Below are 10,477 nucleotides of genomic sequence, written 5' to 3'. Positions count from 1 at the left end.
GTGGCGCTCCTTCACTTGAGCTACGATTCGATCGAAGGGGAGAAAAAAACAATCTCTGTTGCGACTATTCCTCTTTTTTTTGGGGGGGGGGTAGGGGGTGAAAAAGAAAAAAAAAAGTTATTTTTTCACAGATTACCACCTGTATAAGTGCACGCACCCGCAGACAAGAAGCGCGGAGCGTTGGCCGTCGCCGTCGGTTTGCACTTTCAGCGGCGGCTGCCGCACGACACTCCGGTGGGCTCAGTCAGAAACGCGCGCGCGAACCCGAGAGAAAAAGGACCTTCGCCTCCTCGCTGTTCGCGGCGCGCGGCCTTTCGTGTGCCTCTCTTATCCATTTGGACGTACCTACAAATCGCTCATGTTTCGTCACACGTGACCACCTCCTTTAAATCTGACTCGGAGCTTTTCCCGTTTGGAAAAAAACAATACCCCCCCGACTACTTACGCTCCCCTTCCTTTTTTTTTTTTTTTTTTTTTTTTATAAAGTTACTTTGATTCGTTGTAAAAAAAAAAACAAGTGATCATTGGAAAAACAAAAGGAGGAGGAGCAGCAAGAAAATGCTCGGGCACAAGCTGCTACTGGCCCTCGCGACCCTCGCCTGCGGATCCATCACCAGCGCATACATAAGTGAGTGCACAACCCCTGTAACTTGAAAAAAAAAACCTCTAATTTTTTGCATGATGAAACTTTCTTTTTTTTTCCATACTGTATCGATGCATGCTCATAGGGGTTTATACCTATACACCGGCTGCTCCACGCGTTTCTATCTTTTTTTTCTCCCTTTTTTTTTTTTTTTTCGAAGGTGGACAGCGGCCACTATAGGCTTCCTCCCTCGCCGAAGAGGGGGTTTCCGTTTTCACGACCAGGGGTATTAAAGTCGCCGCTTGGACACACGCACACCAGCTTACCTCTTTTTTTTTCATGATTATCATTTTTTTTCTTTCCTTCTCGTTCAGCGCGTCTGCTGATATACGGACTACATCTACTGACGTGACGTGTCGTCTTAGTGTACATCATAAAATTACACGAGAGAACAGAGAGAACCGATGGTGTTGGGAGAGAAAAGGAGTCGGCTGATATTGAAATTGTCCGGTTCCGGTTGTTACAGCGTACACGCCGCGCTGCATCTTCTACGTCTTCTCCTTCGTTAATATAACGCGTGATACAGCTAATATGTACTTATAATACTCAAGTTGGACATAAGGGTGTACCTAATGGACTTTTCTTCTTACTCGAATCGAAAACCCATGCAACAGAGACACGGAGATCACCAAATATACATGCGGTTATTTTTTTTTTTTTTTCCCCTCTGATGTTTGACTAAAACCTGTTAAAAATTTTAAGAAATCGTTATGAAGGTGGTACCATTTGGCTGGACAAACAAGATTGACTTTTTAAAAAAATATTACCCGTCACGAACCATATAAATTTGATAACTATCGTTAAGAATCCTCGCGATGCGATTATCGTGCTCGTGTGTGTGTGTGTGTGTGCCTCATAAAGACGATTGCGACCCTCCGCGCATTAGTTGTCGCTCTACAATAATGACCGGTATTAAATTAACACCTTTTACAACTGTCGCTCATCACGCTGTTACTATGGACAAGTAAATTGAAGCACCGAGAGACGACTATCTCTATTCTTCTTCTCTTTCAATAGGTACGACAACGCGTGATCTACTATAAAGTATAGGTATATTGGGTTATCGGCACGCGTGTGAAACATTTTTTGGCCCCAACGGATGGAAAATCGGTTGATACCAACTAAAGCGCGATGGCTGTGCAATCGATTTGCTTATTAATGTATTTTAGTTAAAAAACCACCTGTACCGTCTGATTATCATCCTCTGAGCGTGACACACAGAATTTTCTGGTTGGTCTGTGCCGCGCGTGAGTCGATGGTACCGGTTTTTTTTTTTTTTTTGTTCCCCCGACAAACACGATAGAGATTTGTTTTGCGTGTATTTGGAAAAAAAGTACAAGGGCATACCCCTCGGCCCACCAAAAGGCTCCTTCCTCCGAGGAAGTAAAAAAATCGACGCACAACCGGTTTTTTAGACTGTATAACCATAGGTGTATAGACGCACGATCTGATCTCTCGAAAATATTCGACATCACTTGGAAGTTTCTTATTCCGCCGGTGCTCGCTTTTGCCGCTCGCACAAGTAGCCCATCTCCTCCTCTCGATCGCGCTTCGCATTAACATTACCCGCGCGTATCGTCAAACGAAAATTAAGGCAATTTAGTTTCGCTTTCGAGTGCATCACCGCGCGCATAAATTGCGTGTACGTGTACCTGTATATGCTGTACGCACAAGTACACACGGTTGGGGTTTTGGGAACAGGGAAACCTTCCGGCGTTACGTAAACTTGGATGTGAAAAAAAAAAAAAAAAAAAAAAGGGTGTACGCTGAACGTATCTGTGTACACGGGGAAGGAAATCTTTGTAAATCGGAAGTTGAGCGCGAGCGCGTGGGGGGGAAGGGAGGGTCCGAAAGGGCCAGAAATTCGATACGGAATCGGCCGTCGTCGTAGGGTTTCCGCGGCGTGTGCGCTGTTTTTTCGTCCATCGATTGGACAAATATATCGAGCCTCGCGTATCAAAGGCTAAGGAAAAAAAAAAAAAAATTGGTGCGTCATTTTCACGCGAACGACATACAATTCATACCGATCTGTACATCACCGGGTGCGAATGATTCCGACAAAATAAAATAAAAAAAGAAGAAAAATACTTTCATTGAAAAGTGCGATTCTTTCGAGATAAATATAAATAGATAGCAATGCCGTGAGGTAAAAAATCTGCCGATGTACTTCATCGGAAGATTTATATTACACCTAGTCAATTTCAACCATCCCAAAGTCAAGTATGCCTATCATCTATATCTGTAATCGTTCAGTCCATCCATACCACAACATATATACATATACACTTGCAAACATCATGAAATAGGAACGCGCCGAGGCATGCAATACCATACACCTCGACAAGAGAGAAAGGGCTGCAATGAGAATGTTGGCGGTGTGAAAAAAAAAAGAAAGAAATTCATCAGAAACCCGTGATGCTGATCATAAATAAACTGAATCTGTCCATACGGTCTCGTGCAGTCACTGCCGATGATAAAAACGCGGAAGGTGTTTCCGTGATGTGCAATCCGATGTGCATTTTGCTTGGATGCAATGTACGTGTAGGTATATAGGAGAGCAAAAATCGGTATAGGTGTAATAGGTATACCGACAAGTTGTTACGTTGCAGAGGGGATTTCAGAGATTTGTCCAGGGTTCAAGGGATGTACGCATCTATGTCCGCCTCGATTAAATTCATCAAATATCCCTGATGGGATCCTCGTCACCCTGTATCACGCCCACCACCAAAAGCTCTCAAATGAACAACACAATCGTGTACTCTATACATACCCATGGAGCGTATATGTCCCCAAAATTGTGTTACCTTCAGTTATCATCAGAAAGAGACTCCACTTCCTGTACCACCTTGAAAGCCACATCCCTTCTTTGATACACGAAAGAAAATGGCATTTGATTAGAACGTCACGCGACGGGATTATCTTCTCGACTATACACGTACCGATACACCCTTGCACGGATATATAATTGGTAAATAACGACAAGGCCGCCCTGTCACGAACGAGATTCGTGGGCGAGGCCCCGCACTTGCTGGACGATACGTACTCCATACATACCTAACATAGTGGGTGCACGTATATATACGTTTACGATCGGCCTTGACATGTGCGTCTCTTTGCCCGTAAATACACAATAGTGACGAAGACGAAGATGTCGTTGTTGTGTCTGTTTGTGCATACGTATATATTTATATACCTACGGGTCGAGACTGTGCGGACACACGTGAGCGAGCAGATATGAAAGAATCACTTCCATTCGGCTTATCGCTGTGGGCTCCTTTATCCGTCAATTTGCCGAGAGGGACTCGTCGAGACGACGCTACTTTTTCACGAGCCAGAGTCCGAGGGTTTTTGCCTATCAGTTTCATCAGACTGACATTGCCCTTTTTTGGGGGAGAGACGTTGTATATAGTGTTATATTTTTCTTTTTTCTTTTTTCGCTCGATCTGATACGTACGTTTGTTTTGGAGAAACGCGCCTTTTCTGCACTTCAATAATTCATCGGCACATCGATTGCGAGGTTCGCTGAACTTTGTCTTCCAGCTAAATAAACGCACTTGGAACAAGTTTTCCTGTTTTTTTTTTTTTTTTTTTTTTTCAGTCGGGACGAATGAGGTTGGAGAACATATCCTAGTCCCAGATAACCGTACTTGCAATTAATAGTCGTGCAGGAACGTCGTTTTCGGTAACGGCGCAAAGTCACCCCGTGAATTTCCGCCCTTATACGCATGTCTCAATCGCTATTAGTAATCAAGGTTTCTCTACTGTGCCCGGACGCGCGCGACGCCGATTTGCAATTTAATGGGCTTTTCTTCCATCGGATGAATCAAACGCCAAATGGGGGGGGGTCGAAGGAGCTCCTTCCGTAGGGTGAGCGCGCGTATTCCTCGTGATTTTTCATCCCCCTAGCGATCGAATCAATTTGGTGACTTTCATGTTTTTTTGTTGTTGATGTTGTATCTTCATCTAAGCCATTTAGCTCTGACGAGCCGCGACTGGAGACTACAATTTAAAAAAAAAGGCACTTTATTACCGCTCGATCGATCGTGTGGGTAAAAAAAGAAAATTATTTATAAATATCGTTGGATGTGCAAAGATAATCGTACAGGTACACCTAAGTAGGTACAATCATCGCTATCTGAACGATCGACGACTTTGGCAAATACGGATTAGGGAGACGATTTCCTTATTGATCCGCAATGTCTCGCTACATATACTCATACTTTCAGTAGATTGTGGCAAAAAAATCGAGTCACAAGTATATAGGGGAAGAGGATACGTGAAAATGAAACGATGATTAAACGGATCACTGATTTGTTGGGGGAAAAAAAAACTATTTCTTAGAATCACGTTGAATGCAGACGTACCCAATTGACAAAAAATTATTCATAAACGTGTTAAAATTGCACAAAAAACCCGCGTGACGTAACCATAAAGAGAGCAGCGCGTGTGTCCCAGGTCAAGTTTATGGGAGGATCCAGCATACGTACAAGAAGTATGTATATATGCTTGAGTATAATATGGATAAGACGCAGCTACGGGTTTTCTCTCGAACATCGAGTATAACGTATAATACCAACGTGTGTGTATATAAGCATGATAATAATACTTGCACGCCGCGCACACGAGCCGCAGATGAAAGTAAAGCGGCAAATTTAATCAAGAGCCGCCTTAAGTAAACCAAGTCATCATTAATTAACAACATCCCGTGGGCTTCCCTCATATAATGTATATTAAGTACTCATATATTGTGTAGCTATACGCGTATTTAGTTTCTCCTCCGTGTTGCACACGATATATACATGTATATGTATGTATGTACATGCGTCCGTCTTGGCAATCTATTTTCCTTTCTTTCCTCCAATCTTTGTCATCGTTTTAACGCAATAATCATCGTCGCAGTTGCGCGCGTACGCTTGACTCATGCATCAGTAAAAACGAAGATGTAAAATTTTTCGCGACACAATTGCTCCCCCGTCAAGAGAAATGGAAGACATGCAGACTTATAACACCAGATATACATGTTTGATGCCGATGATGAATAGAAGAGGATATATGTATATATTTTTTTTTCTCATTTCGTTGCATGCGGTAGACAAGAGGTGTACACAAGGCCACACCTTTTTGTTTCATCGCGATTGCCGGTGCGGTCTTCCATCCACGCCTTACAGGAGTTTTCTCTTGGATAAATCCAACCGAGCCAAGGTATACTATACTTAGGTATACCGATGCCATGTGCATTATAAATAAAAGCACGGAAAAGAATGCATTTGCAGTTTAAGAGGGTAATTGTTAAAATGCCGATAGATCGGCCGATCAACCGTTAACTGCAGCGTTTGATCGGACGAGCCAATAAGGCACGCAAGGGATTGGTACGATTGTGCGAAAAGTGGTAAGACGAGCCCTTTCGGAACACAAATGTATACCGTAGAGTAGCTGTTTTCAGCGATTTTGATAAGCCACTCGATCGTATACAAATCTGTGTGGTATCTGTAAGTGGGTATGAAAAAAAAAAAATTGTACCTCGATCGGACAATTGAGTAGGGCACGTAGCCCTGGTATATACATGCGCGTATCTATATATTATGCCGTGCCATTAACGTGACCCCATTTTTTTTTTTGGGAAAAACACGCGTGCAACAGACTTTCGGCATACATCCTTACCATTTTTTTTCGAAACTCCATACACGTGCGCGCACAAAGCGTAATAATACAACGTCAGAGGGTTGTACGGCGCGTAAAATGTACGTAGCTTCACAACCGGAGCGAATGGGAGCGCGATGGTGACGCACCGCGTATATACATAATATACGGTCGACCGGCCCGGCTAGATCGATAAACTCTCCCTTAATTCCGCCCTTAATGCGTACAGCTATATTATATATACACACGTCGCACAACAGTTGATGTGTATAATATATATACGTACATTACGTAAAACGTCCCTGTAGTGTGTGTGTACAAAGGCACACGTCATCGCACGCGCAGTCAAATGAGAATGGGCCAAATGTACGTACAACGACTCTTTGTACAATATGGAGATAGGACGGTCTCCAAGGGAGTCTAACGGAGCTATATGTGTGTGTGCCCTTTCTACTTTACTACGTATTTACTCCTGTGTGTACATGCATACACCATAGCTCAGAGTAAATAATAATAATAATTATTATTATTATTATTATTATTTTCTGCATAGTCCGCGCTCCGAGGTACCCATCAACCGAAAGGGAGACAGAGAGTATGTCTCTATTACTCCTTTTCCATTTTGATGTGGGAGAGGGTGCGACGAGGGAAACGTGACCGAGGATCCGTTGTGGTCTGCTCGGGGTTCATTAGTCGGATGAGAATTTTTTTTTTTTTTTTTTTTTTCCATCAAAAAAGAATGCGCTCTTGAGGAGCGATTGTCCGGAATAAAGGAGTGCTCGAGTACTTTGGAATTTATTCTTTTTTTTTTTCCATTTTTCAAGCAAGTATAATTATGTGCACATTGCCTAACGACTCGATTCGTTAATCAAGTTTTCGGGTATTTTTTTGACGCTTTTGCCAAAGTGCGATGTAAAACGATGTATTATTGTAATGTACGTGTGTACCCCGTTACAGCGAGCGTGAGGAAGCCGAACCACAACAAGTACGTGGCCTGCTACTTCCAGAGTTGGGCGATATACCGTAACGGCGAGGGCATCTTCCAAATCCAGGACATCAAGCCCGAGTACTGCACCAACCTCATATACTCGTTTGCCGGCCTTAACGGCGCCACCTTCGACATCAGGAGCCTCGATCCTTGGGCCGATCTCGACGAGCAAAATGGTACTTTTGTCACCGGAACTGATGAACTTTTCTTTTTTTTTTTTTTTTTTTTCATTCGTTTCTTTGTTTCTTTGTTTGTTTATCATATTGGTAATAACAATCATTTTGCCTCTCTCCCCATCTATAGCCTTTGTTTATCGTTTGATTATATTATCATTGCGTGTTTCAACATACGATCCTTTTAGACCCATGAGTTGTTAACATGTTTACATAACGCATTCGACTTGGGTGTTTTTGTATTTTTTAGTTCCATCAATTATACAATATATTGCTCACTCTGTGTTTAACTATCTCTTCCTCTAATGCATCTATTGGCCAGCCCCATTGGGCGACCATTTGCTCAAAAATTGTCCTTTCCCCCCATAGTTAAACAATAACCCGTGTGGTGTGTTGTATATTATATATTTTTTTTTTTTTGGTACAAATTATCTATATATACTGTACTTGTGAAGAGAAAAGAAAAAGAAAACCCATAATTAGTTTGATAAATGCTCTTTATGCAAAGAAACGTATTCCTCAGGTCGGGCGGGCTACAAGAAGCTAACCCAGATGCGCTACCAGTACCCGGGCTTGAGGGTGTCCCTGGCGGTGGGCGGTTGGAACGAGGGCAGCTACAACTACTCGGAAATGGCCCGGCAACCCAGCCGGAGGAAGAAGTTTGTCAGCAGCGTCGTGCACTTTTTGAGGTAAAACAAACACACGTAGTATATATATATATATATATATATATATATATATATATATATATATATGTGTGTGTGTGTACATCCATGTTGCACTGGTAAAACATAACGTGATGTATATGACAATCGTGGGTTTTTGTTCAGAGCCCACAATTTCCAAGGTCTCGATTTGGACTGGGAGTTCCCGACCGCGAGGGGCGGCCAGCCCTACGACAGGGAGAACTTTGTCCTACTGCTCAAGGTACGTGTGCCTCATTCTTGTTTTTCGATTCACCGATACGCCAATCTGGAGTACATGTGGATTTCGAGTCTTCGGTCAGGATCTGAAGCGAGCCTTCAGGGAACACGATTTCCTGCTTACGGCGGCGATAGCAGCCGATACCGAGAGCATGCAGAGCCGCTACGACATCCTGAAAATAGCCGAGTACCTCGATTACATCCACCTGATGACCTACGACTACCACGGACTCGAGGGCCAAGTGGTCATGCCCAACGCCCCGCTTTACGAAGTGGTGAGTCACGGTGCACCCCCAATATGTTAAAAATAAATCATCTGCAAATACGCGGTCCCTTTGCAGAACAACACCCTGAACTACATATTGAATCTGGGAGTGAGACCGAGGAAGCTCGTTTTGGGCCTGCCCACGTACGGTAAGAGCTACGTGCTATCCCACGGCTTGAGGTCGCAGGACGAGAACCCGATCGGCAAGAGCAGCTTGAGGAACAGCTGGCCGGGACCTTACAGCAACCAGGAAGGTTTCCTGGGCTACAACGAGGTACGCACAAGACAGAGTTCCTTTAAACAACAACAACAAAATAAAAAATAAAAAAAGTCTACATATGAGGGGGTGGGGTTTGTTGTTCCTCATGACAGCGCGGTTCCTCGAAGGGTTGTAATTAATGTCCTTTCGCGGCGGTCGATGGCCCCGGCTGGTTGTATGTTTACCTCCACGTATACATTTTTAATTTCTTTTCCCAAGCGCCGGTGAACTTTGACGACCCCACCTATTAAATTGTGTATACGGCGCGATCGAGCGCGCATGTCTACAGTAAAAAAGGCAGTTACAATAGCAATTGATGTAGGTTTGCAGATACCTGGTGACGAACGACTCGTGGATCGGTAAGTGGGACAACCTGAGCAGCACCCCTTACGCGATCCACCAGCGACAAGTGATCGTCTACGACAACGCGAAAAGCTTGCAGGCCAAGGTAATATATAACAATCGTATGATAAATAATAATGGCACCATTACAAAAGTATATATGGTTAGTCCATGTCGAGATGTTGAGTAAAACAAAAAACGTCCCTCGTAGGTCCGCCTGGCGATGGAGAAGGGCTTGGCAGGCGTGATGATCTGGAGCATCGACACGGACGACTTCCGGGGCGACTGCGTGCCGGATTACAAACGCGGCCGGGTCGACGCGCTCCAGCACCAGTACCCGCTCCTGCAAGCCATCACCTTGGCCCTGGAGAGAAACTCGAGCGGCAGGGCATCGTCCACCCTCGGTCTGGCCGTCATCCTCGTGCTCTGTACCCTGGCCCACTCTGTTCTTCGTTTCGGCCACTAAAACCATACGCGTGTATTATTAGCTCCGCCTTTTATCTCTTCTTCCTCATGCACCCTCGATTTGGCTCACCCCCGAGGGAGCCATCCATCCGACGTCCCTTTTCGGTACTCCACTTGTGGCGCGCAAAAGCTCCTGTTGATCCGAGGGATTGATTTAACGAGCTTCGCCCAGGGGATGATTGCGGCTTTTGTCGTCGCTCCCTCGAGGGTCGCTAATTGTCGGATGGGTTCGGAATTCGCGCTCACATGGAGAGGAGCTTTTTTTTTTATTGCTCGTAAGAAGAAGGTGAGGACGTAGAAATCCGAAGGTATATGATATATGTGTGGACTGATGGTTGTTGTGCGAGGAGGGATGTTGGTGAAAAGTGTTCCGGGCGAGAGTTGAGAAAAAAAAAAAAAAAAAAAAAAAAACCCCAATGCCTTGGCATTTGCCGCGTGTGTTATTTTTCGAAACGTCGTGCCTCCCGATGTTGTCAAATGCTCGTATATGATAATTTGTACGACGATTGAGGTGAATATAGGTAAACAGTGGCATTTTTACCACCTATATTTTTCTTTTACCTGACCTTTTACGTACTTTTAGTTTAACAAGGGGTCGCGTGAACTAGCTAATAATTATTCTGGTCATTAAAATTACTTTTGCCACTAACATATTAAACATATATATTGTCTACACTTCCAAGGCAATGTTGCATAATCTGCCATAAAACGTTAGACGACATTGATTTATCCTTAACCGATTTTCTTCGTTGAAGTTAGTTTATTCTCGTGTAAAAAGT

General features: G+C 43.9%; 1 protein-coding gene across 1 annotated transcript; it reads left to right on the top strand.

The window, feature by feature from the left end:
* The first annotated feature begins 558 nt into the window (after positions 1–558).
* On the top strand, positions 559–10,013 carry LOC106644069 (putative chitinase 2). Its single transcript, XM_014359416.2, has 8 exons — positions 559–628; positions 7,241–7,447; positions 7,968–8,133; positions 8,275–8,371; positions 8,451–8,642; positions 8,709–8,906; positions 9,214–9,339; positions 9,445–10,013. Exons 1-8 carry the CDS (start codon positions 559–561, stop codon positions 9,697–9,699), a joined length of 1,311 nt encoding a protein of 436 aa, XP_014214902.1. The 3' UTR covers positions 9,700–10,013.
* Positions 10,014–10,477: the final 464 nt, after the last annotated feature.

The sequence above is a fragment of the Copidosoma floridanum genome, unplaced genomic scaffold (assembly GCF_036245765.1).
Source record: "Copidosoma floridanum isolate Cflo_tuat_1 unplaced genomic scaffold, Cflo_Japanese_pri ptg000019l, whole genome shotgun sequence".
NCBI lineage: Eukaryota > Metazoa > Arthropoda > Insecta > Hymenoptera > Encyrtidae > Copidosoma > Copidosoma floridanum.
This window is presented reverse-complemented; position numbering and strand designations above follow the sequence as displayed.

Coding starts and splice junctions, on each gene's coding strand:
- LOC106644069 (XM_014359416.2), top strand. CDS start 559: ATGCTCGGGCACAAGCTGCTACTGGCCCTCGCGACCCTCGCCTGCGGA. Junction 8,372..8,450: donor ACTTTGTCCTACTGCTCAAG/GTACGTGTGCCT, acceptor GTCTTCGGTCAG/GATCTGAAGCGAGCCTTCAG. Junction 8,907..9,213: donor GTTTCCTGGGCTACAACGAG/GTACGCACAAGA, acceptor CAATTGATGTAG/GTTTGCAGATACCTGGTGAC.